The 25,592-nt window shown below is 37.9% G+C and overlaps 5 protein-coding genes across 9 annotated transcripts; 2 read left to right on the top strand and 3 right to left on the bottom strand.

Moving 5' to 3' along the window:
• Positions 1-115: 115 nt before the first annotated feature.
• On the bottom strand, positions 116-12,406 carry wgn (Tumor necrosis factor receptor superfamily member wengen). Its single transcript, XM_028307993.1, has 4 exons — positions 12,150-12,406; positions 11,082-11,544; positions 8,515-8,640; positions 116-303 (listed from the first exon to the last, which is right to left on the bottom strand). Exons 1-4 carry the CDS (start codon positions 12,165-12,167, stop codon positions 242-244), a joined length of 669 nt encoding a protein of 222 aa, XP_028163794.1. The 5' UTR covers positions 12,168-12,406; the 3' UTR covers positions 116-241.
• Positions 12,287-14,505, bottom strand: LOC114355257 (uncharacterized). Its single transcript, XM_028307992.1, has 3 exons — positions 14,081-14,505; positions 13,602-14,016; positions 12,287-13,396 (listed from the first exon to the last, which is right to left on the bottom strand). Exons 2-3 carry the CDS (start codon positions 13,947-13,949, stop codon positions 12,983-12,985), a joined length of 762 nt encoding a protein of 253 aa, XP_028163793.1. The 5' UTR covers positions 13,950-14,016; positions 14,081-14,505; the 3' UTR covers positions 12,287-12,982.
• An 11-nt stretch (positions 14,506-14,516) lies between these two features.
• On the top strand, positions 14,517-16,134 carry stas (Transmembrane protein stas). Of its 3 annotated transcripts, none has more exons than XM_028307990.1 (6): positions 14,523-14,630; positions 14,716-14,891; positions 15,025-15,160; positions 15,247-15,375; positions 15,494-15,831; positions 15,912-16,081. In XM_028307990.1, the coding sequence occupies exons 2-6, from the start codon at positions 14,729-14,731 to the stop codon at positions 16,079-16,081; spliced, it is 936 nt and encodes a 311-aa protein (XP_028163791.1). In that variant the 5' UTR covers positions 14,523-14,630; positions 14,716-14,728. The 3 variants fall into 3 exon arrangements, with proteins under 3 accessions (XP_028163790.1, XP_028163791.1, XP_028163792.1); XM_028307991.1 differs by having other exon boundaries at positions 14,524-14,630; positions 14,716-14,768; positions 15,912-16,130; XM_028307989.1 differs by having other exon boundaries at positions 14,517-14,891; positions 15,912-16,134.
• Positions 16,135-16,149: 15 nt separating this feature from the next.
• On the bottom strand, positions 16,150-17,846 carry LOC114355254 (uncharacterized). 2 transcript variants are annotated; one of them, XM_028307987.1, is made up of 5 exons: positions 17,412-17,846; positions 17,076-17,221; positions 16,689-16,855; positions 16,338-16,597; positions 16,150-16,253 (listed from the first exon to the last, which is right to left on the bottom strand). In XM_028307987.1, the coding sequence occupies exons 1-5, from the start codon at positions 17,749-17,751 to the stop codon at positions 16,165-16,167; spliced, it is 1,002 nt and encodes a 333-aa protein (XP_028163788.1). In that variant the 5' UTR covers positions 17,752-17,846; the 3' UTR covers positions 16,150-16,164. The 2 variants fall into 2 exon arrangements, with proteins under 2 accessions (XP_028163788.1, XP_028163789.1); XM_028307988.1 differs by lacking the exon at positions 16,689-16,855.
• A 2,248-nt stretch (positions 17,847-20,094) lies between these two features.
• On the top strand, positions 20,095-25,200 carry LOC114355244 (uncharacterized). Of its 2 annotated transcripts, none has more exons than XM_028307976.1 (5): positions 20,095-20,386; positions 22,204-22,327; positions 23,052-23,204; positions 23,359-24,549; positions 24,709-25,200. In XM_028307976.1, exons 1-5 carry the CDS (start codon positions 20,381-20,383, stop codon positions 25,044-25,046), a joined length of 1,812 nt encoding a protein of 603 aa, XP_028163777.1. In that variant the 5' UTR covers positions 20,095-20,380; the 3' UTR covers positions 25,047-25,200. The 2 variants fall into 2 exon arrangements, with proteins under 2 accessions (XP_028163777.1, XP_028163776.1); XM_028307975.1 differs by having other exon boundaries at positions 20,095-20,382; positions 24,709-25,199.
• The last annotated feature ends 392 nt before the right edge of the window (positions 25,201-25,592 follow it).

Here is a 25,592-nt window from a genome sequence, read left to right as displayed (position 1 = left end):
GCGACGTCGTTCCGCGGTTGTGACAGATTCTTCGATCTCGCACTGATATCTTGGTCTTCAAATTATAAAGCTTATTAACTCGAACATGAACAGAATAATTCGGCAATAACAACGATTAGCATTTAAAATCGTTTATTATAAGAAAATATTTCCTTATCGATAATCTCTTGAAGCGCGAGGTTCTTTATAATTTAAGAATTCACTTTGTACTGTAGCCATAGGAGCGTATTTTCGGTGGTGATCAAGAAGGATGCTTCTCTTGCGTGTACACGTTGCCAAATCCTTTTTTGGAGGCAGCTGGACCTGTAACAAAAAAGGCCGTTGTAAGAAAAAGATGATACGGAAGTTGAATTGCAATTACGCTGCGCAACTGGTCATTTGCAATATAAAAAGTTTACTATGTATAGTGGCCAATGCTAATTGCGGTTTGTACCGACCATATTTGAATTTACGGGTTGTGCGCGTGCGCTTGGAATCGTAAACGCCCTCCAGCTGCCGATACTATTCGCGTCTACATGTCGTTAAACCGCGCGGAAATTAAAACGGCTTTGCGGAATTCCAAATCTACATTAAACCATGTAAGTAACTAAATAAAAAAAAACTTGTGAAATGTTTATGTGAAATAACCCGCAGGATTGCCACGCGCGAGATCAGTTTAGCCGTTTATTTCCAGGAAGCGTCCCGTAATAGAGCTACTAGACATATCAATTCAGCTAGATGTAACCTTCAAACGTTCGCCAATTCTTCGTGACGTACGTACTGAGACGAACAATTTAAATATTAGTAGGGAGCGTTTTGAAGCGAGACGCGGGTGCATAAACATAATAAATCACCCGTCGTACTGACTGTCTGTCGCGCCGCTATGTTTGAGGCTGATAAGGACACTTGTATGTATGTAGAAGTTATTTTGCTAAAACGAGCGCGAAAGATGTCTCGCTCGCTTGTTTTGTTTTTAATCGTGTAGTTAGCCAAGTCGGTCAGTTTAATTGATCTTCCTGTTTCAGTTTTCTCTTTAGGATCTCAAATAGAACGCATCTCGTGCTCTACCTACAGCTCTACGTTCATTCAAGTTCTGTTAAATTTTAGGTACTGGATGCTACTTTACTAATAAAAGCACCGAAGTTTTAAATTGAAAAATAATAGTATTCTGAAAGAAAATATGTACAATCAATTAGGAAAAAGATCGTTTAAAAATGTATCGGCTTGCGACTATGCCCTCGAAAATTCAGACTGTGACAGGCTTCCAGAATGAGTCGTCCTCCTAGATCCCATCTGTATCTGTGCCAAAATTCATGCAAATAACGTCAAGTGAGAGCTACTAATATTTTAACACAACATAACTCTTCCATTATCATCACGTCATCATGACTGCACAACTTTTTTACACGCGAACACTCGTACATCAAGCGCCGGCATTGGATAATGTTCGCTCAATCATTTAATAACACAAAAACCACTTAGATCGATCTTAACATTGAACAATACCGCATGCACCATAATTTGGAGTCGTGTGAAACTGTCAAACTCGAAGCATTTGTTATTTCTGTCTAGTATCACCACATAACACTTCTTGTGTTTTTGCCTCAAGCTATCTCCTTGGAAAGGTAAGTTTTTCCTTAACTATTTAAATTGGCTTATTTTGTCATGAAGCTTCATGAATATCTTTGCTTTGTCTAATAATGGTCTATTGCTATCGAAATCGATTCGTACAAGAATATGCGCATTCAATTAATTTTACTACAAATAACATGTGGCTAATGTTAGTCTACCTATTTGAAAACTAAAGTGGCTAGAAGACTGGCTTGTAGCGTGAAGAACTGATGATAAAATGAGAAGAAAAGTCTAGATTTTTTTTGCAGGAGACGAATGATTTAGATACCTACCTGTGCCATACAGTGCGGTGGAAAATTAGTAAGTCAAGATGGTAAGTAGGTATACTAGTTATTAGTATGCTTACTCGCATATACTGCCTATTGATTGAATATAGATACTTAATAATTTCAGAAATTGAGCACACTGCAAGAAATAGCAGATGCGTTATCCTAGTAGTTTACGGGGATTTGGTTCCGGGAGAAGATTCTGCGCGAATCTGCGCATCGTCATTTTCTCACAAACCATCAATAAGCTGCTATCTACAAACAGCTTCAGCACATTCGCGGAAATTGTTTATATTCGCAGCCATGGTGTTTATTTCAGTCAGCACTTCATTTTTATGGTGCCTAGCAGACAAGTTCTGTATGTCGGCGAGTATGTAGAGAACGTACATGATGCTATCATTATGCGATGAATTGATTTCCATAATAGCTTAGGATACTTCCTATCCAAATAATATTCATTCGCGTTTTATATTTATTACCTACTTGTTTGTTGTTCAGAATTATTGATAGATTGGTAACAAATGTTATTGACATCTAGGCGGCATTATGCATACTAAAGCGTAGCACCATAAGGACTGGTGGTACTTCCGGAGCCCCGAAAGGAAAAGAAATACCCTCGCGAAATTACGATTCCGCGCACGCAGCCGATATTGCCAGCTCCCAGGTTCTCAGGCTGTTTGTTATCAAATGCAAATCGTTGACTTCCAAATTTGGCTGGGACCTGCTATGAAGTGCATTAATGTTTCTAAGAAATCATATTCGCAGGTACGGAAATTGAAGTGGCCGCACGTATTTGTTTACTACTTATCTACCTCCGGTTTGCGACGGGATAGTATATTGTGATATCTAACGAATTACTTTTAAAAATTTAAAATTCAACAATCATAGACGTTACACAAACATCATCTATACGTTTGTGAATCCACCTAATTGACCTTGTTAAGTGGTTCGCTGGAAGCCCGTTCATCTAACTAAAGTATGATCGCGCACGTCATCGATTGCTCCGCGTGTATGATATATCGATAATACCGACCAGATTCGATTCTATTATTGACTGCGCAAACATCGTGTGAAAGGAAGCTTTTGGGCCATTTCCTGGAGCGAGAGAAATGGGGCCGGCCGTGACGCACGTTTTTACCTCGGCATCCGCTCATAATAAGACGATTTTTTTATAGACACATTCCGTAATTAAAAACTTTGGAGTGCTGCGGAACTAGTCAATATAATTTTCGGGATGCGGTGTCTAAATGTTTTTTCAGTTCGTTATTTATTGAAGTAAGTTTGGTTTTTATGAGGATGGATGTTAACAAAATAACAATATTATGAAGAAGTGGATCTGATTCTGTCTGAAAAAAACATATTTAAGCACTGGAGACTTTTACTATTTCCTACTATTTATAGACGTTTTACAAACCAAAGCATGTGCGAAAAAGTTTTTCCAAAGTTTACATGCGGTCCTCCGAGGAAAAATAGGAACAAAATTATAATAGTCTTTCAAGTAATGTTTCAATTTTCTTAATTTATTCACTCACTCGAATCCTTCACGCTTAAATCATTTCTAATAGGTACCATTATCATATTATGTATATTATTATGCCTTTCAGACATGCAATGTTGCAAATTGCCCGTGGGCGTAGTCTAAGTGCACCGGGTTATTTAGGTGCGCGGTGCAAACATTTTAATTAATAATCTAAAATAGTCGAAGAATTTATAGCACGTTTTAATCAACAAAGCTGGTTATTGGATGTGAGTGAACAAAGTGCAATAAGCGAGTGTTAATTTTGTTTTTTATTCCTTTCACATTGATGTTTGATGCGCTTTAAGTTTTTTAAATGCATCCATTAATTTGGATTTAAACTTGGATTTGTCTATCCTTATTTCTGACGCATTAGATTCTAATGCGTCAGAAATACATCTAATGATTAGATGTTATTTAAAAAAATCCCTCAATGTTAGGATTCTCTCTCTGGATATCAAACATACGTATTGTTTTGTTGTTGGTGTCATTATTTCCCGCTGCAGTGGTGTTGTTATTGGGATAGTAAAGGAGGCGTAGTAAGGCCGTGATCATGTGCGACGTGACCAGAGTTTCGATCCGAGGACACAACGGGCGAGTCGTGGATGCGGGGATCGTGTCTCCATTGTATTTGTATTCCAGGATAAGTTTAATGTGGACGGACTTGCGGACGGCAGCAAATAAAACTGCTCTACGAACTTTTTCCTCTATGAAAAAAATGCATCTGTACAATACTGTACATGTAACAAAATAAGAGGTAACGTGTCGGACTACGTCTTACAGCAGCTGTGGTAAAGGGAGCACACGAAAATAATATTTTACAATGGTCCTACCAATAATTCCAGACGATCAGCAGCAGAAACAGGTAGCGAGTTAGCACGGTTTATTCAGCAAAACCCAAAATGATCTATCGACCCCCAGGGTCTAATATTGTCATGTCCAAGAGGTCTGTGGTAAAGTGACCTCGTAAGTGAAGTGACGAACGAGTATCATCATTAACCGGTAGGTAGTGTAAAAGCCGTGGTAAAAGTTTGGGACTAGATTTAATTTTTTTTAAATAGAGAGGATGAAAATGGAAACACGCTCTACCTACTGGCTCTTAGGCCTCAGCCTCGAACTTAGCGGGCAGCGGGGCGGCGGCGGCGGCGGCGCGGGAGCGGCAGGATCTTATGCGTAAAATCAAATGGACCGGTTCTCGAAAACAGCGGCGCGGCAGCGGCGCCGGAGCGGGCAACGAGCGGGCAGCGGCGAGGGAGCGGGCATCGAGCGGGGAGCGCACTCCTTCTTTTGCCCACAATAAATCGAGGGTTAGGAATAAATTTGAATCGAAATAAAATTGTCGCCGTTGTTCAGACATTTCGTTTGCGAATAAAAACAAATATCTCGACAACACAACCCCGAACACAACACTTCGCCGCTAAAGCGCCGCGCGAGCTTCCCGCTTGTTTCGAGAACGGGTCTGCGTTGCCCGCCCCGCTCCAGCGCCGCCGCCGCTCCCGCCCCGCTGCCCGCTAAGTTCGAGGCTGAGGCCTTACGCCGAAATCGAACGATCAGCTCACACCGGCCGCGGGAACCCAGACCACCGCTGATCCTTTATCCGTCAGAACTGCAGCAGCATACTAATTTTCAAGTTCACTGATCAAGTGCATTCACTTGTTTGTTGTACTAAAATGTCAATTACAGGAAAATAGAGCGTATGGAGATGGAAACACGTCGAAATTACTCCGATTACTCCGAAATCAATCGATTAGCTCGAATGGCGGGAATTCAGACCCCTACTGAAAGTTTATCCCACAGTTGGCACTGCAGTAGAATTATAATTTCAAGTTCAACGATCAAGTGCACTCGCTTTGTAGAACTAGAACCAGTATGGTCTGGATTCCTCGACGAGTGTAGAATATTTTTATAGCTGAACCTAGTGCTTTTCTTTAATAATGCTGATTAAGGCTTGACGATAATGCTATCCTTATTTTCACTGTCTTTGTTTGGCTTTTGCTTACAGAGAGAAACGCAGATAAGGATTTTGCTCGATAAACTTTTTTTTGGTCCGTGGAATCTGGGAATTTCGAAAATGGCTTTGCAAATCCTCATTATCGTCAGCTCTGGGGCAGTTGGCTCTAGTTTGTTATTTACCTGCTCGGTGTTTGTTACATGTATCTAGGTTTATGTGTATGGCATTTTCAAGTTAACATTATCTTAGTAGAACCAGAGTAGAACTGAGAGATATCTACGTAATTAACAGATTTTTTGGCAGTCGTTCCTAAGTTTTAACAGCCGCGTTCGCTTTCATGAGTGAGTGTCTAATCTCTATGCTGTGCACGAGATTATTATGTGTTTTCTGGCTACAATCTGAGATCATAAACCTAAAATTTAGACAGCTGTTTATTGTTTATATCCGGCCCAGTGCGTCTAGGAACACCGAATGTTCTGTTATGAAATGAGAATTGTCATTCTTAAAAATAGCGTGAGCTGTAACCTGGAAAATTTTTGGCATGCGATATTAAAAATGATTTAATTTTGTTTTCATAAATTTCCATATTTTCCAATGCAAATAGCTAGGTAGTAAACTTCGTTTTCGTATGCAGAGCGGTGGCATGTTAAATAATAAACTCTTACTAAGAAACAATTAGAGGTGCTCAACGATAATTAAGTAGTTAGGTGTAATAAGATAGCGCATTTTTTCCATTTAAATGAAGTAACCTGGTTTCTAGGCTGGGTGACACTAATTACTTAACTATGCTTTGGTTGTTTGATGTCCACGTTTTATCTACTGAGATCAAAATTACCTTCTTCATTATACCATAGCAAATCTATCCTACTGCCTGCTTATATTTGCAGGTAGGTAGGTACTTGAACTCCCTATTTTTCAGTGCCGAATGTTCAGCAAATTGCGACGTTACGCCCCACTGGATCAATCTGGTTTTTTGTTCGCGTCATCAAGGTTCAACAGCCCAGTAAATCATCGACGTAACGCTGTTTATCGGTAATAGTTGTCAAAAATCGGCATCGGCGGAAGCGTAGGGCTTCCCGGTCGGCCCGAGTGATCGGGCGGAAGCGACGCGGGGCTCCCGCTCGCGACGACCCTGCATTACAAATAGCCCACTAATGAACGCACGTGCGTGCACCGAGCTGCCTCTGCTGAGGGTCGATTACCTGCTTTCACCTTACGCCTAGAGATCCTAGGCTGCCTGCGCTCACGACTGGATTACTCGACGGCTCGCAGTTTACGTTGGCTAATGGGCTTGTCGTCGTAACACATATGCATTTCTTGCATAAGGAATATTTTGTTTGCCGTAAGCAGTTCAGTCTTCGCGTATCGGATTCAGATATTTGTTATAGGGCATTTCTTAGATCTACGAGTATACAGGGATAGATGATCTGAGGGGATAGCCAACACGCATGTTTAAAAAAATCGGCTTTTCAATTTTAACAGGACCCTAGAATCAGTGGTTGCGTATCATTGGATTTGTGATTCCTGTCACCATGCTATGCCGGTTGCATTCTGTTAAGACCGATTTGGAAAGTGTATTACCCACCTACGTTGCGACACAATCGCTGGGTGCACTTGTTTGAAGCGTGCTTGATGGCATCATTAAAATTTGATCGGCATCGATCACGCGTGCAGGCATCCGCGGCCTCGATTATAGTGACACTATGACTATACCTACTGTCCTGTCCACCTACTAGATAAAAACCAGCTGCCCATTTTAATTTAATAAATCTATCTATAAATATAACCATGCTGACGATTAGAGCATATTCTCATATTATACATCATGGCATGGTGAAAATAGCTTTTCTAGCTAGCAGACCAAAATATAGAGCCGTTTTCACTTACCAAAAAATACAGAGGATATAACAGCAAACATAACCATCAATCAACCATAAACCAAGATCAAAGCTAAATAATATTTTCTTTCTAAAGAATATGAACAAAGCAGATCCTTGGAAATATTTTCTAATAAAAATATGATGGATAATCCCGTAAAGATATTTTTGATCTCGTTTTTTACGTTTTATTTACATGCGCAGCGCAAACATGTTTTTTATTTGGCAAGCCTATGGCGTCGGGTGCCCACTCGTGTGTGCACACTGGCAAGTGACCTCCAGTGCGGGCCGAATCGAAAATAAATAAAGGCGGACACGGTGCGGGCGCCAGAACCGCGACTGTAGAGTGACCAACTGCATCAGATATTTAGATTTTTAAAGATCAGGTAACATTTCAAGACCAACTTGGCAACTACTGCCGCAATACAAGCTGCAGACATGAAAAGGGTGAGAATTTCTGTCAGCTTTAGAATAAACGAAGATGTAAAGAATCAATGTATGGCATCGTTTACAGTCATGTAATGCAAATTCTCGCTTGAAAAAGGTTACAATTTAGTTCTTAGGTTCTAGTCTGACATTCGCAAGCGCAACGTCCCGAATTCGGGATACTATGTGTAATCCCTACCCGCGAGACGCGGAGTGCGCCACGAGACAGTAATATTTCAAACTGGCGAGGTGCCAGCGAGGATCCACGAGTCGCCGTAATGAGAGTTACGACCGTGTAAACATTCCTTTTTCGGGAACGCTTTGTGAAGGTTATGCACTCCTTTAAACACGTACCTAAGTTCATTGCGGGACCGCGGGTATGTGGGGATGCCTTTCTCTTCTTTGATGTTGTACACAAATTTGATCTTTTCATCTTGTTTTTTGATAAAATGTAGATGTCCTTTACGGGTCTAACTAATGACAGTTTAAATTTCCCCTGGGACAAACATGGTGGTACTTAGATTTTATGAGCTCTACATAGGAGTGGCAGTGATAAGATCGAGAGGTAGAATTAGTCCGTAACTACTTTTTAAAGTTATTCTTTACAATTTATTTATTTATTATTATTATTTATTTACAACTTTACAAATTGCCCTTATTTGCCCAAGTTCTACACTTTCATTAGTTTCTTCTAATAACAAAAATGCCGGTGTAATTTTTGCCTATTCTACCTACACACTGAAAATCTTGAGAATTCTCAAAGAAAACATCGGCAGCAATTTGATAAAAGATCTTCGATCGGCTTAGTATCAAAACTTCCTACTTAGTTATTTTGTGAAAATTTAATTTTATGTGTTGTTAACTCACCAAGCAGAGCTTCTTTGCCGACATGCACGTTGCAGTAGATGTGGTGCGAGGCGGGCGCCACCGGTTCAGTGGGCGACTCCCCGCCGGCTTCCATCAGCTTCATCTTCGCAGTCAGGTCCTGCATGTCTGCGGATGAGAAACTACTGCTCAAATGCTTAGACACGATATGGCTATTTGATCGAACTGGCTCAAACTGGAAGCGGTAACCTCAGAAGGTTACCGCTTGCGCTTAAGCTTCCATGCTCACACTGATGATATTGGTGTATGTATTTGAAAATGTTTGGTGCATTTCGATTTTCGCGAAGAGTACTTGTACCACTACTCCTCGAGTTGTGTCGAGATGGTCAATGCTATACGGGTATAAAATATAGTTATCTGACTCCCTAGATCTTAACAAATGTGTTAAACAATGGGTTTCTAGGCAGAACTTGTAAATCTATCCATTTGGGAGACATATGAATCAGTCACTCATCGGTGACTTTTAATGAACAATTATGTGATGTCACAAGAAATTGTTAATTGTATTTTATATCACTAGCACTTAACTGGGTGCAATTACCGTGAAATTGAACTATGAGTCATCATCAGCACAAAATATAACAGAAGACAAACTCCATACTAAACGCGCTCGAGCCACGCACACATAGACAGACACCGCTCGAGCAAGACTGTCTTGGACGAATGCGAGCGCGACGTGGCGCGACAGACAGACGTTCGCCACACGTTCCCTGTGGTTCGCTTGAGTCACGCGCCGGTCAACCGCCTGTGATATTATTTTGTTTTGCGCAATTGACGAAAATGAGTGAACAGAAAAAGTCGTATTTTAATTGTTCGGTATTTGGTTGCTTAAACTCATCATTAAATGCCGAATTTTCATTTTTTAAATTACCAGTTGATTCGGGGAGGTAAGTAAGTTATTTATTTGAATTTCAATTGAAATTGAAAGCCAACTCAATTATTAGGAATATCGAATTGTTTAGAGAGGTTTTAGGAATTATTAGATAACTAGCTTTTGCCCGCGGCTTCACCCGCGTGAAATTTAGTTTGTCACAGATCGTCATAAATTATAGCCTATATATTATTCAGGGTTATAAACAATAATACTGTAAAGTTACATCAAAATCCGTTCAGTAGTGATCGCGTGAAAGAGCAACAAACATCCAGACATCCAAACTTTCGCATTTATAATATTAGTTGGATAATAGTGTCAACCACTCAACTAAATACTATTTCCTTCTCGTGTATTTGTTTGCAAACTATTACTATAATAACGTACTAAATATAAATAAGTATACGTGGATATCTGTTATTGTCTTTCTTGCATAGTATTAAGAGTTACATTTTTCTATCATAACGAAATAAACGCAACACATGACAAGACAACCCTAGCGCGACGGCCGAGCGTGCGAGCGAGAGAGGTATGCAAAGCGAGGTACATACATGAGTTTACCTTCTGTTATATTTTGTGTCATCAATTTACTCGTATATGAAATTATTGAGTGTTAGAAACCGATGAGTTTCTAATGCTTGTTCTAATTTCGGTGCAACGAAAAAACCGTTAGCCATTGTACCGCGTGCGGTCCGCTTCACAGGTCAAAATTAGTAGCGCACATGTTCAAACAAAAGCCGATTGTTTACCGCAGACGCGTGCGCAGCGCCAACTCTCGGCTCCACAACACAAATCCAAGCCTATAAATATTCTGGTGTGTTGATCGGTTCATGGTAAAATCATCTACCTATTTTCTTTAATATAAGCCCATTTTTCAAACCAAAACAATGTGTCTTACTTGAATTTATCTCAGTGGAATTTAGGGCGAAGCGTGTAAGAATAGAAATCAGAACAATGGCTCTACTTTGGGTTGTAACGATTTTAGTTGCACATGCTCCTATGATAACAAATCCCAAATACATACTGATCCTTGACGTTTATCTTAAACTTATCCTTGAAATTTAATAGCGTAAAATAATTAAAAAATATTTTTGATCACCAATACGGGTTGTTAGCATTCTAATGCCGTCTCCGATGTATTCGTTTGGATAATAAATACAGTACACGGAGGTATCGTGATCGTGTTCACCGGTCCTGAATAAATAAACCGTTGCGTTTAGGTAACATTTTAAGTTAGTTTACATTTTGTTTACGTTGGCAGTATTGATTGCTGCTAAATAAATTAATACGTTTGCAATTGAAATGTAGAGGCCAATGTAGTTAGAGAAATAAAAAAATCTTTTTTATTTACAGAAAATCTTGAAGGTTTCATATAAAATTTTGAGCGGAATTTCTGAAATAGCAATTCCGCGAATAGGAGATTCTGAAAAGTTTCTAATATTTTCAATTCAAATGTAGAGTCAAACCTGTGAAGTAATTGACTAATCACTTGCTCATTCATCTGATTCATTTTGACTAGATTTGATATTGGTTTCGTTACTTTAATGATAACAGTAAAATGTCGTCATCTATCTAGCTCCAAGTTGTATTTCTGGTGTGGGACTACCGGGATCTTCGGAGAAGAATATGAAAATACTCATAAACAATCGTTTAAACTGCTTAGAGCTGGTGAACTCACCTGACTGAAGAGTTTGCTTCAACACTTTCCACTGCTTCGCGTGGGATAGTGAAAGATACAACACCACTAAAAAGAAAACTACACAGCCGCTCGCGGCAATCGCCACACTGGGCGCTTGGAAGTCCCATTTGTCCTCACTGTCATTTATCACTTCACTCTCGTAGTCCGAGTAATCATCTTCATAGTCACTGGTTGTGTCACTTTTTGTTCTGTTTTGCGTTTCGAAGGGGAACAGTTGTATTTGGAAGAGGGGTTGGCAGACTGTGTCCCTGTGTAGTTCGCAGGGGAGTCGGACCGCTAGGCGCTGGTCGGGGTCGCAGCGCGTGCAGGGGGCGCAGGCGGCGCGCTCGCGGTCCCACCAGCTCACGCCGCGCTGGCACCTCCTCATGCCCTCGGCGCGAGCGCACGCATAGCTCAGGGCTAGTGTCGCTACCAGCAAGCACAGGTTGTTCCCTCGCATTACCTGAATATATCACAAATACTTATATTCAGCATTCAACTCACTGGTTGATCAATCCTTGATTTATCTGGATCGTTTCCTTCCTAGCGATAAGACCGCCTAAATTGCACCGTTTCTTTTTTGTCTATTCTGTGTGGTGTACCTACATAATATGGCTGAAAAATCTAGTTGGGTTTTTAGCGCCACTTATTTCTCGATATGTTGTCATGTAGAGTTGGTAGGATAATTTTAGATTAAGTATGTACTTACTGCTGTTTGGACCTATATTACTACATCTACTTATTGCTAGTAAAACATGCAGGTCAACCGTTTGATAAATAAAAAGTGGACTCTATTGCGCCCAACAACCAGCCAGCAGGATTTGATGCTTGGAGGTTGGAGGATTGGGCAGTTTGGATGCGGAAGTTCAAAGGTAAGTAAATTTATTATAGGTAGAGCAAATAGGACCGTACTACTCCGTCTTAGTATCCAAATCTATTCAAGGGGCTATCCAGGCAGTCGACAATGAACATTAAGATAAATAATAATTTAATAACAATTAAGATGAAACGATGCAATTTACAACTCACATACATCACATAAATTCAAGAAGTTAAGAAAAAACTTACCGTATTGCTCAAGATCATAATGATCTTGTATTTACAAAGGCCCTCATCTCAATATTGCAGTTATTAGAAAGCACACTTTCACCAGTTTCACATTATAGGTTGTATTGTTTGTGTACTTCACTTGACTTGTTCTTATGGTCATTCACTGTCACTTGGTTTAGCGTTACATAAATTGTTTTGTGGAGGTCGTGATTGCGGCGATGCGCCTGCGGTTCTGATGGGTGCGGACGCGGTGTGCCAGCCGCGCCATCTCATCGACTGCCTGCCGCGCGTCGTCGTAGCCCTCCTCCCACGCAGGATGCGCGCACTCGCTTAGTAGATTCACTTCAATACAAACGACGTCAAAATATCGCGGGATTGCGGGTCCATTTATCCAGATTACAGCCGGCCACTACATTATTTAATGAATAAGAAGGATAGAAGGGCACTGAAAAGTAGCAATTTATGTAATCCCAATGTCTATCTCTTTTTAAGTCTACCACTAACTTTCAAAACGCTTTTCTCTCAGTTCTTATTCGTAAGCATTCGGCTTACCATAAGGCTAAATATGTACTGTACGTATACTATTAGGTACATAAACACCCTAACTAAGGCTGATTTTAAAAGAAAGTAACTGAAAAAAAAGTCACTAATTTTAAAAAGATTGAAAGTAGGTAGGTAAGTAGAGATGGTGGAAGAGGGTGGAAGTTTGCGAAAATAAAATACACTGATTTTGGTGAAGCTTTATAAGTAATATTTACTTAGATCTAACAAGGTTCAACGAACTGTTTTTGTTGAGTTGACTTTGTTTTTCTATGCTTTGGAGATTGAATTTTCAAACTGAGCAGGAGATGTCACATCAAGTATTTGGTATCTTCTGCATCATTTGAGTTCGATATTTGAGATCCTGTTGTGGAAGATGAGGGTAGGCGATTCCGCGCCTTTGCTTCAATTATACATTTATACGTTAAATTGTCAATATCATTCATCAACTTTAATCGATCATCTTCATCTAATTTATTTAATTTCCGTGCTAAAAGTTCGACGTAAATGTCACATTCGTCTGCAACTTTGTGAATATCATTTTGCATTGATCTATTTTTATGATTTAATATTCGATAATTCGAATATTCATCCATTTCTCTATTTGCAACACCGAAATCTTGTCCTTCACGACGCCGTTTTCTGATACTTGAGTTACTTGGTTTGAGATATTGACTACATTCATCTACATCGCTTTGTGATTCACTAGCATCTAACGTCGGATCCTGAAATTAAATGGAATATTAACTGTATCAATTTCAACTCCACAAATAGAAGTAAATGAAGAATGAAGTTCTCTCCCAGATAAAGGGAATCCCAAAGGTAATCTTCCAGACATAAAAAATACACAGACGCGACGGTACTATTGTCGAAATAGGATCTAGGTTAATTCTTTATTGAAATAAAAAATAAGGTGTTATTTCTGCTTGCCTCAATGAAAACTATGGGTTGGGGTTCATAGACTTCACCCAAATAGCTATTCATCAAATCGAAAGCAAACCACGTAGGTCGGTAGATGTCGTCTTCTCGGGATCCTGACATTGTAGAATCTCTAATTTTCTTCAAGTAATCCCTGTACTGTGTAAACAGAGTATTTTTCTTCCTCCTTAACTCTTCGATTGTGCATTCCATAGAAAAATCAGTTTTAATACGGATCCATGCATCCTTGATTAAATTTCGATTCTTGTGATTTGTACTATTAGTCCTATGTTTCCATAGGATTGGTTCCCCTTGCAATAACTCCAGAAATTCTATTACTGACGCATTTGACCACTCCATTTTTATACGAGAAACTTTTTTTTGCCTCAACTCAGCCTCTGACTCAGTGACCGTGTGATAATCTGGGCTGAAAAGAAAGACTGTATTTATGGTTTAATTTGCTTAACCGTCCCTTACTGTTCAAAAGGTACATAAGTATCTTAGAACATGAAGTCGGAGTTGTTTAAATATGCATAGTTTGCGCCCTTTTAGTTCTTCGCCCGTGAACATTCTATTCTTAGAATAATAAAGCATTCTATTAATTACGAAAGATATTATACCATTTGGCTTGTATTCTTATTTATTTGTTCTAAATAGACCGCAATGAAACAGCTCAGAATTCAATTTAATGTTAGTTATAAATTTTATCCTATTGTAGTTGATCTAAAATTAAATGATCAAACTCCGCCCGATCCATCCCGCCTTTCGAATTTGAAAAATGTGGCCACGCGCGCGCGCCTGAGTTTATGGATCGACCACAGATTAGAGAGTATGTCTAAAGGGATCGACCACAGATTAGAGATATGGATATGCTGTTTTTTTTTATCTATGACGGCAGAATTGTCAAATTCCAAGTGTCAAAGTTGTCAATCTCAGAACTGTCATTCTCATTCGTATCGTGAATCGATTTTAAAATTTTGTTTAACAATTTTATTTCAGAAATACTTTATAAATAAATTGTACCAGCATTTTAATATAAGCGTACGCTGACCTTTCAATAGAAAAAATACGTGCAGTATTCATCGGAATATCTATCAATCTTAAAATATTTTTTAACATTAATCAGGTCAGGAAACACAATGGTTCGTCAAAGAAATTCTCGCACAACCGATGAAGCAGGTGATGTTCAAGAACCCATCGTTTCTTCCACCGTTGACATTCCTTTCCCAACTATCACGAAGCCAAGAGTATGCAATATACGACAAGAACGTATTGGACTCTTCTATCCTCTCCCTATAACAAGTACCTATCGTTCCTTCTATTTGATTCCTTATCCTTATTCCTTCCTGATGTAAATAATTTTATCTTATAAATAAATTTTGGCATAGTGTTTATTAATTTCATCTTTAAACACATTTTCTATTCCCATTTACAGACTATCAACCCATGGTCACTACTACTACTGATAAGAACATAACTACTTCAAAGTCTCTCTTTCTTGTGCTGATAATCTTTGTATCTTCTGTGATGACTTTGGCACTCGTTTATACCCAATTCCCAGATTTAGAAGAGTAAGTTGTGAAAAATAATTAAGAATTTATTCATTGTTTTTTGTGATGGAAATAAAATTTTAATATTCTTTTACTAAATGTTACAGACATGAGAAACCTCATGTAAAACTGCCATGGGATTTGGAAGAGGCTAAGCAACTGGGACTTGTATTGGATCGCTACAAAGACAAATACTTTTATGAAGTAATGTTTGGAGTGTTTGTCATTTATATTTTGTATCCTTTTCATATTATAAAAAAAGAAAGAATTATAATATTATGTAAGCTTTGTAAGAAACTAGTATTTTTATCGCCAAATCTAATAAAAAAATATTATCCTTCACTCAAGTTACAGTTTGCAAACATTTGCAATACCTGGATCAATTTTCCTGAGTATACTTTCAGGATTTCTATTCCCATTTTATTTAGCTCTTCTTTTAGTTTGTTGTTGCTCAGCAATTGGAGCAAGTTTATGTTTCTTTTTGTCTAATTTACTTGGGAAGAAGCTTGTGAACAGATATTTTCCAGAAAGAGCAGCACAATGGTCAAAAGCTGTTGAAAAGCACAAAAATAACTTGCTGAACTATATTATATTTCTGAGAGTGACTCCATTTTTGCCCAATTGGTTTATAAATATGACTGCACCTGTAATAGGTGTGCCTCTCATTCCATTTACTCTAGGAACATTTATTGGTTGGTATATTATTTGTGATTACAAACTATTTTAGAATTAATAATTGAATATTTTTAATATGGAATTTGTTTCATTTCAGGAGTGGCACCTCCATCATTTGTTGCCATCCAAGCTGGTCAAACACTGCACTCCCTGACATCCACAAGTGATGCTTGGTCATGGACATCAATCATCGTTCTTAGTGCCTTTGCATTAATATCACTGATCCCAGTATTATTAAAGAATAAACTACAGGAAAAATTTGATTGAATATGAACTAGTAATTTTTAGTTAAATGTATTTAATATTTATTAAATAAATTTGTTTTGTACATTCCATTTTTTCTTATTTTTTTAACAATATGATCCAACATGGCCAATAAATGTGTCATTGCTATGAGATGGTTGTATAATAGGTCTCCAATACCACCAGTTGTACCATACTGAAAATAAGTTTTTTTTTTCATTTACCACAGCATAAAATTAAACAATAGAGACATGTATAAATTAACATAATTAATACTTACATAAGTATTGTTCCTTCAGTTCGACTTTCAAAGATTTACACTGATGCTTGCACTCTTCAGCGGGTTTTAAGTTAATTATTCTGCTTCCACTCAGTGCAAGTAGAAATGAAAAATTACATTCAGTATCAGGAACTTTGGATAAATGTTGACTTGAGTCAATAATAATAAATCTTTCAGTACTCTGTCCAAACTTAGGTACTACCTTTGGCCTGGGAATAAATTGTCGCAATATTCTTGCTGCATGCATATTGTTGAATTTCCTGAAATTATAATTGGAATATGTTACTACACAAATAAATATAGGTCATTATAAATAATTAATATTATGTTGTAAATAAAACATACACATACCAGACATAAAATGTGCTTTCCCCTATATGATTTTTTGTAAACATTTCAGTAGGTGTAATATAATATTTGTTGTCAACATGAATCTTTGGTGATTCTCTTTCAAATGTTACTTTATTTACATTGAATATTTCTGTTAGCATGTGAAAATTTATAACTTGTTGATCTGTCTGAAATGTTTGACAAAAGTGGAATTGAATGTCAATAAAATGTGATGTTGCGTTTACACTGGGCGGAAATTAGCAAAGTCAAAAAAACAGTGGGGTGGGGATGAAAAATGAATGAATTTCATCCTCACTCCTCTGTTTTTTTTTACTTGACTCTGCTAATTTCCGCATAGTGTAAAACCGCCATTATAATTTTAATATGTATAGTTGTTTTTGTTATTACCTCATAAATGAAAGGAGCGTTTTGTTGGTTGTTAGGTGTTGGGTTTATCATCTCTCTTACATTATTGACTGAGCTACACGGCCAGCAATCCATGTCCACCACAGTAAAGAAAGGGTTTTGTATCAGGCATGTTTCATGGTATAAATCTGGAAAATGTAAAGTATTCTAATTCAAATTATTATTGTTTTTAGTAAATAGAGTATGATGCTAATCCAATTTTAATGATAACCTATGCCCTTTAATGAACAGAAACATATCAAATATTTGTTGTAAATAATTATAATTATGTGTTTTAATCAAAGGTAATGATAGGAAAATAATGAGCTATGAACTCACCAGTAAGAGACGGGAATAGTGATATAAATGGTATTGCAATTTTTCTAAACAATCTCAAGCCAGGATAAATGTATTCTTGTAAGTGACAAACAATACAGCTGTATATTATTTGGTAATGATAAGCACAGCAAGCTAACACGATTGTTAAAAAGAGTAAAACTTTGTATTTTGTTTTGATTCTTTCGTTATTGGATTCTCTGCGTTGTTTATTATCCAGTTCTTGAAGGGTCTCAATGTATATGTTCCTGAATTCTTCTTCACTTATTCCAGAATTCAAACATTGTTGACGAAATCTCTTGATTGACTCGGAATAATCCTGTAGAACATTTTGGTTCACCATGGTTTTGTTAAAAATTAGGCAAACAAAGTAAATATATTATTAATTATTAGAATAAAACAGTAGCATTGGCCACATCTGCATTTAAAGTATTTAATTATTTTNTTTTCTTTAAATAACTTTATTTATTTTCAAATAAAATCGTACAACTTATTTTGACACTTTTTTGACAGCAATGACAGGATCATCATTTTTGTTTCTTTTTTGTTTTTCAGCAAAAGGCAAGGACATCATACCATACAGTTACAGCCGTGCCAGAATACTTCCCACCCCTTGAGTTTCAGTAAAGTTGTGATGCTTTACTGAGACGTCATAATGTAGACCTAAGAGAATCCGAAAACTCATGGTGCACTGTTTTTTTTTCATTTGCCTATACTCTGTACACTCATGCACGTTCACGAACAACTCCTGTCTTAGCCGGAGCTATAATGTAGTATGTCTACCTATTTACTAGTTACTACTCTCTTCCATGCTTTCTACATATTTTTTCTGATGGCTTGCTTGCATAGTCTCTGTTCTAGTAAACTCTCTAGAACCTCTACCTACCTACACCTACCTACGTAGAGTGACCGAGCATGAAAGAAAGAAACGGACTACTGCGCCGGTTATAGCCTACTTATTTTCAACTAAGTAAATGTCTATTGAAATACCTATCTGAAATGCATCATTAAAATTTAAACTCTACATTAGTCCGCGAGTATGGGACTCCATGGAACTTTAAAAGAGCTCGCTGCCCAGTAAACATATTACGACGGTCTCAGAACGTTTGTTTGGTTTACCGCTCTTTTTCAGTGCTGGTGTACCTACTTAATTACTCCTTCACGCTCACAAGAAGAACTCTTGAACCTTTGAAGAGATGCAGTGCTGATCAATTCATATCCTATTAGCACCGAATGAAGAGTGTTACATGGAAAAATGAATGTCTAGCTTTAGGCATTACCATTACTAACCATACATATTAAATAATGTAGGCTTTATTATAATGAAATACCTATGTACATACTATAGTTAAAAATTAATTAATAATTTAAAGCACGGAACTGGGAAAACGGGTCAAGGTGAGTGACCACGCAAGGTACCGACATACATTACTTACTTACCTACTACTTACTTCACCCTTAGATTAATGAAGCCTTGCCTTCACCTACCATTTCGTTCGTTTCAGCCGAAAGACGTCCACTGCTGGACAAAGGCATCCCCCAAGGATTTCCACAAAGACCGGTCCTGCGCCGCTCACATCCAGCCTGCTCAGATCCAGGCACCTCCCGCGACCTTCTCCAGATCGTTGATCTGCGTGATCGAATCAGAAATGAGGAGATCCGTAGGGGAACCAGAGTGACTGACATATGGCAGTGGGCGGGGCACATAGCTCGTAGAGCTGATGGCCGCTGGAGCAGGAAAGTTCTTGAGTGGCGACCACGAGCCGGATGACGTATCGTGGGCAGGCCTCCCACTAGGTGGACCTACCATTTATCTTTAAATATTTCCAAGTTTGCTGTTTCCATTACCTACTAAAAAAAAATATATTAATTTTAATTATTATTTTACTTATTGAATAAGGTAACCTATTTGCTTTAATTTACGTTAATTTATATTAAATACTTATTTAAAATCCGTAAATTAAAGCAATTATAGGTGCTTACTTAAGCATTCGTCATTTGTCTGTTTTTCCAGATTTGCTATTAGTTTTTACCTAACGATCATCGAAGTCAGTCGTCACAATTTAGGTTGCTGTTCCCTATCAAAATGGGTTTACATTAAAATATGTAGGTGGGTGATTGTTTCATAAGAGACCGACGTAGATCGACCTTTAAGTATCCCAACTAATATTATAAATGCGAAAGTAACTCTGTCTGTCTGTCTGTCTGTTACGCTTTCCCGCTTAAACTTCGCAACCGATTTTGATGAAATTTGGCATAGAGATAGTTTGAGTCCCGGGAAAGAACATAGGATAGTTTTTATCCCGGTTTTTGAAACAGGGACGCGCGCGATAAAGTTTTTCTGTGACAGACAAAAATCCACGCGGGCGAAGCCGCGGGCGGAAAGCTAGTAGTACATAAATACCTACAAAGGTTTGCGAAAGGTCCGTTACACAAATTGCATTGTTAAGTAGGTACCTATGCACTTATTACTACGCAAAAGGGATATCTCATGCACAATGCATGCATCGCCGATGAAATTCAATGTAAAATATGAATTATTTATGTAAAATGCATCGAATTAAAATAGTCCTTGCTTTGATTTGTTAATATAATACAATTTCACAAATAATTTGCTGTAATTTGTATTAGGTATATTGACTTCTTTCACTGAGACGATAAGATAAGACAAAGTAGCTATGACTTGGGGCCTTTCGATAAGGCGTTCGATGTAATAGAGTCCTGTCAATACGCGACGATAAATGCTCTCTGTCTACAACTATTGAAAATAAAGTGAATACAGTTAACTAAGAGAAAACAAGTGAAGTGGGAATGTTTGTGTTGTGTTAGAAAATCTATATTTGTGGTCCTTCAAAAATGTTGATACCGTTCGGAGAATGCGGAAAGTTAGTGGAATAAGATGGACATCAACTCGAGAGCACAAGGTGTGGGATCGTGGAACTGGCCTCTTCTGCTGTCGGTTGTGCTCTTGAATGTGCGTAGGTATTTCATAAACTAAAAAATCATGACCAAGAGATAGACAGGCAATTCATCAGTGGAAAACGCCCTTCTTTTCTTTTTCCATTCGTCTATATTAGACGCAATGTTTTAGCCGCGCCCATAAAATATCCAAATAACAAAGAGCAATAAGAATATCAACCTCACCTTCTGGACTTTAAAGTTGAGGATTAAACGTGCTCTGCTTAAGGGCAACGATGTTGTGGAACAGGTTAACTCTACCTTATAGTTACAAAATTCGTCTTTATAACCATAAAAAATAATATAATGTGCCAAGATAAATTATTTACAAAATTACGCCGTACAATGACGTCAATGACTTCGCCTATTACAAAACACACGAGAAAACAATGTCAAATATGCACTCTTGAAAGATAACGGTATGATTCTACCTATTTGCAAAGTTATTTTCAAATGCAAGTAATCATTTTACAACTAACGCATAACCACCTACCTTACTGATGTTGTCATAGATTTTAATTTAGTCGCTTAACTCTATCGAGTAAAAAAATAAGTACCTAAGTAGGTGATGTGCACAACCGTTTGTCATCTTTGTGTAATTTTATCTGCTCGTACTTTTATGCAATGGCACTTTTGTCAATATTAACTTTTCAAATAACTAAGAATTACTCAGAAAGTTATAAAATAAAATGGTACGAATTGAATAATACGCGCAAAAGTCACGCGGTAAATTTATCATGGTGACGAGGAATGAGGCGTTTTGTTCAGACATCTGTTGATTGATACTGATACGTAATTACAGATCAACTAAGATTGTATTTAAAGATAAAAACTAACATGCCTATTTCTTTAAACGAAAAACGGACGAAGTAGGAAATCATCTGATCCACCATAATTTCCTTGTAATTTAACGAACGAAGAAGGAACCTGAATCACACCTGAATGCATGTATGTCTGTATGTGCTGAATATGTTAATGCAAATGAATAAATAAATAAATAACCTGCCTAGATTTAAGTCAAGGTACACATTTAAACATACTAATTATAATCGAGTATCTTTTGATTACTGGCTAAATGATGCATCACCTACTTATGCTGATACGGGATTATTACTCCCACCTCTCGTTCCCATCACTGCAACTGTGTAGCCAGAATCTACAGCTTGACCGCCAGTAAAAGCCCAACCAGTGAAGGTTAAGTTTGTCCCGGGAGAATATTAAACTGTCATTGGACCCGAACGAATTTAATCAGAAGAATATAGGAGTTCGAAGTTATGTTAGACTTAGGCTGATATAAAAAAAAGAAAATAAGGAAACGTGATTACTCAAATCGGTTTAATAAACTAATCAAAAGTTAATTACGTACTTAAGTTTAATTTAATTTAGCGACTAGACTCGGAGTCGGAACGACCAGTCGACGGTATGTCGCCTATTTGGAAAAATACACATTGACCTGATTTATCACTTCGTTCGTACTAAAGATAAAGCGTATGTTCTATCTACATTCGATAGTTTCCTAGAATATTATGCACTTAGACTTACACTACGTGCAAGGTACACTAAGATAAGAAGGTAACTTAATTAGTAATTTGGCACCACCCACTTGATAAGGTATCTTTACAACACGTTACTTTGTATCTTTATTTTTTCTATAGAGCTATCCTGATAAAAACGCGACCAGTAGTTGATACTCCAAACGCGAAAAAGGTGACGCATGTTTAACTTAGATTAAAAAATAATACAACTTTATCGATAAGAAACAGGTGTGTAACCTCAGGCAGGACTTAGGTTTAGGTTGTTACTACTTCTTCAGTAATTAATATTTTCGGGCTTTCAGATTTGCCTGCCCAGCTTGGTGCTATCGTATGGGGTTTTCTTGGTGCACTCGACAGAATTAGGCATCCCACTATGGCTTGGCCTGTCCACTCCTGCAATATTCGTGCTGACCTATGGCCTTACCCGTAAGTATACAATTACATGATCTTCTAAGCAGCTTACGAGAATTAGAAATAAGGCTATTTTTTAGTGTAGCTATGACTTATCAGACTGACATTAAGCTCTAACAAAGCCTTTTATTCCACTCTACCTGAGTAATTTTACTAACGTACCCACCTAAACTTGTAAACATTAGGTATAATATGTGCGACGATGTTTGAAATAATTTCAGTGACTGTCACATGAAGAAGATTCTGTTGCCCAAAGGCTCCGAAATTTACAAAAATGGTCTTGGGTTTGTTGTTTACAGAGATGTTTTACAGGTTAAAAGGACCTGGGTTCGATTTCCAGATGGGAGTTGGGTTATGGTTCTGTTTTAAAGAACAGAGAGGACCTGTTAAGCTGATGTCTATCATCAAGTTTGTTGCAGCCTATAGATGCGACGATACAAAATGTTAGTTAATATTAATGTGATAATAGTCGGCCGTTTGGTGTAGTGGTTCAGAACGTGCTACTATGCCAAGAGGTCCCGGGTTCGATTCCCGGCCGGGCAGAAATTGAAATGATGAATTTTAACTTCTGTGACGGGTCTGGGTGTTACTATGTACAATATGTATGTATTTAAAAAAAAAGTATATAAGTAGTATATCCGTTAAGCTAGCACCCATAACACAAGCATTAAGTTGCTTACTTTGGGGCTAGCTGGCGATGTGTGAAATTGTCTAAAGATTTATTAATGTTTGATTGCAGAATGCTGGTGTCGCGATGCGGCAGACACGTGGGGCGGGCCGGTCGGCTACCGCGTAATAGCCACGGTCGGTCTGATGCTCGTAGTCGCTAGCCTCATCCTGTGTGTCTTCGTCCCTTACTACTTCCAGCCTTGTGTATATGGCGTTTTAGGAGGCATGTATACTCGTAATCACCACAAATACTCTTTATTTTTTCCTCAATTTATTTTAAATATTGGCGAGGCCACTCGAATATAACTTACCTACTTGTGCATATTTGATTTTACCTGTTACAGGAGTTAAGAATACAAATATAATTAATGTTTCAGGATTCGGGTCTTCATTAATATCGGCACAAGTCGACGCAGTTATCTTTGACACATACGACACTAACTTAAGCATTATACGAGGAATATGTTTCGCCGGCCAAGCGATAGGACAGTCTCTATTCCCTCATATTTTATCAGCTCTGATAGAAACTTACGAATACTCATATTCTTATATGGTCTTAGCTGGCATAATTCTTCAAACATTGCCTGGAATTATGCTGTTAAAAGTCAGTGAAAGAACCAAAAGACCGCTATCGTTCTCTAGATACAGTGATAAGACTTACGCAATATTCAATAATGAAGGTATGAATGGTTACGTCAATGAGCTCCAGTTACACGATTTGAGCACGAAATCCTGGCAGAGTCCATCGGATGACAATTTACATAGAGACGAAAATGGTGGTGAACTTGAGTATGACAATGAAGCCAATGTAACTATCACGCCACCACCAAGCCCTGAGGAGAAAAGGCGAAACATATTTGGCGTGGAAATACTGCCAGAAATTCCGGAGGAAAGTGAAGATAGTGAGGACGAGTTCGATGATGATGTTAATGAAATTGACACTGATAAAAGTAATAAGAAACGATTTAGTTTGGCTATTAAAAGACTGAGCACTATAGGTGATAGTTTCGATGAGTACATAGTAAAGCAAATAAGAAGAGATTCGGTGCAAACTGAATACGATGGTAGTGATAATAATAAGGAATACTCAGAAATAGAAGTTACATACGACACTATATCTCCAGTGACAGATATCCAAAGAGAGAAAATATTTAATTCTTTCAGCTTCCGTTGTCAGTCTGCCTATGCAAGTATGAGAAGAAGAATGAGGATGCCTTCGTACAGAGTGTACAGGTTACGACGGAGGCTCGTGTATGTGATGTATAGTATCAACGACACTTTTATCAAGCCGCTTTCAAGGTCACTGTCATGCTGGCGGTTTTATCCCGCGTTGATGATGTGTTTCTGCAAACTAAGCTTATCGGCGGTATCGCTTGTATTGATGCCACTGATTGCGACACAAGTTAAGCCGAAAATATCTATGACAGAGACGAATTTCCTTATTTCGCTCCACGGATTTACTTGGATTTGCTTCTTATTATGCACTCCCTGGTTGGCACAGACACCAAAACGTAATTTTAAATACGTAGCTGTATTTGGACTTATAATATCGACTGGTGCAAGCTTTGGTAAATATCTAACTACTATTATTTAGGCTACATACATATGAATGTCATTAGCTAAGTTAACGTTTCTACTTGTTTTTAACGAACCAATATCAATTTAATGAAAATCTTCAGGAAATTAGTTTCTCATTATTGATTAAATTAATACCCTTTGTTTTACAGTTTTGGCAGAAGCAAACAACCATGACTATTACTCCATCGGATGTGTGGTGGCCGGGATCGGCTACGGGGCCATCACCTCGTGTTGGGAGACTTCAGTTCAAGACTTTGTCGGGGCTCGCAAGTGGCCGAAGTTCCATAGCACTTTAGAGACCCTTTCCTCGACTATTTTGACGCTGTTTGTGGTCGGACTGTGCTTCATCGTAGAGCAAGAAGGAGGCTTACAACGCAGTATGTTCGTGTTAGGGGTAATACTAGCTGCAATCACCTTTGTATGGTGCATCATAGCAGCGGTTGCCATTTATGTTACCAAAGTAAGATCTCTTATTAGAGGTAGATAAAATATGATTGAAAATTAGTCCCTCTTTGTTAAATTTTAATGTATTGTAAATAATTGAAATAGTCAAAACCCTTGAGCAATTTTATGGTTTAAAAAGATAATTAATTTACGATCAATAAATTATTTTTATATCAACGAATTAGCTACTTTAATTTTACGTTAGTGTTTTTGCAATCATTAATAAGAAAGTTGGCAAACAAAGATTCGATAAGAATGGTTTGCGGAAATAAAATTTTCCGCTGTGATAAAATATAATTAAAGTAAAGCGCACATTAGATAGTAACAATCACAAGATATCAGTTCGTTGACTCAAGAGTTGGTAGGAGTCATAAATAAGTAATTTCGCACATGCTAATTAATGCCTACATACAAATCTCTACAATCTGAGACTCCAAATAGACTAGCCGACAAGAAATGGCGAAGAACCTAGTGAAATTGAATTTTGAAGAGAGTTTAATACTAAGTACTTACTTTGCTAGTATTGATCCTTACTCTCTTTAGTAATAGTTACTGACAGAGTTTACATTATGTTAAAGAAAGCAAAACG

This window comes from Ostrinia furnacalis, unplaced genomic scaffold (genome assembly GCF_004193835.3).
Source record: "Ostrinia furnacalis isolate ACB-3 unplaced genomic scaffold, ASM419383v2 OfSCF2378, whole genome shotgun sequence".
Lineage (NCBI taxonomy): Eukaryota > Metazoa > Arthropoda > Insecta > Lepidoptera > Crambidae > Ostrinia > Ostrinia furnacalis.
Note: the sequence above shows the minus strand (reverse complement) of the source record. Positions and strands in the feature narration are given on the sequence as shown.

What these genes read in the sequence shown, in the direction of transcription:
- wgn (XM_028307993.1), bottom strand. An exon ending in GAAGCAAACTCTTCAGTCAG is followed by an intron (nt 8,641 to 11,081) that starts GTGAGTTCACCA and finishes TCTCATCCGCAG; the next exon opens with ACATGCAGGACCTGACTGCG. An exon ending in CGGCAAAGAAGCTCTGCTTG is followed by an intron (nt 304 to 8,514) that starts GTGAGTTAACAA and finishes TTTTTGTTACAG; the next exon opens with GTCCAGCTGCCTCCAAAAAA.
- LOC114355244 (XM_028307975.1), top strand. Translation starts at nt 20,308, where the DNA reads ATGGACATCAACTCGAGAGCACAAGGTGTGGGATCGTGGAACTGGCCT. An exon ending in GCTGACCTATGGCCTTACCC is followed by an intron (nt 22,328 to 23,051) that starts GTAAGTATACAA and finishes GTTTGATTGCAG; the next exon opens with AATGCTGGTGTCGCGATGCG. An exon ending in ATCGACTGGTGCAAGCTTTG is followed by an intron (nt 24,550 to 24,708) that starts GTAAATATCTAA and finishes TTTGTTTTACAG; the next exon opens with TTTTGGCAGAAGCAAACAAC.
- LOC114355254 (XM_028307987.1), bottom strand. Translation starts at nt 17,751, where the DNA reads ATGGTGAACCAAAATGTTCTACAGGATTATTCCGAGTCAATCAAGAGA. An exon ending in ACTATTCCCGTCTCTTACTG is followed by an intron (nt 17,222 to 17,411) that starts GTGAGTTCATAG and finishes TACATTTTCCAG; the next exon opens with ATTTATACCATGAAACATGC. An exon ending in ACGCTCCTTTCATTTATGAG is followed by an intron (nt 16,856 to 17,075) that starts GTAATAACAAAA and finishes CAAACATTTCAG; the next exon opens with ACAGATCAACAAGTTATAAA.
- stas (XM_028307989.1), top strand. Translation starts at nt 14,729, where the DNA reads ATGGTTCGTCAAAGAAATTCTCGCACAACCGATGAAGCAGGTGATGTT. An exon ending in CAATTCCCAGATTTAGAAGA is followed by an intron (nt 15,161 to 15,246) that starts GTAAGTTGTGAA and finishes TAAATGTTACAG; the next exon opens with ACATGAGAAACCTCATGTAA. An exon ending in TACTCTAGGAACATTTATTG is followed by an intron (nt 15,832 to 15,911) that starts GTTGGTATATTA and finishes GTTTCATTTCAG; the next exon opens with GAGTGGCACCTCCATCATTT.
- LOC114355257 (XM_028307992.1), bottom strand. Translation starts at nt 13,949, where the DNA reads ATGGAGTGGTCAAATGCGTCAGTAATAGAATTTCTGGAGTTATTGCAA. An exon ending in AACCCATAGTTTTCATTGAG is followed by an intron (nt 13,397 to 13,601) that starts GCAAGCAGAAAT and finishes ATTTAATTTCAG; the next exon opens with GATCCGACGTTAGATGCTAG.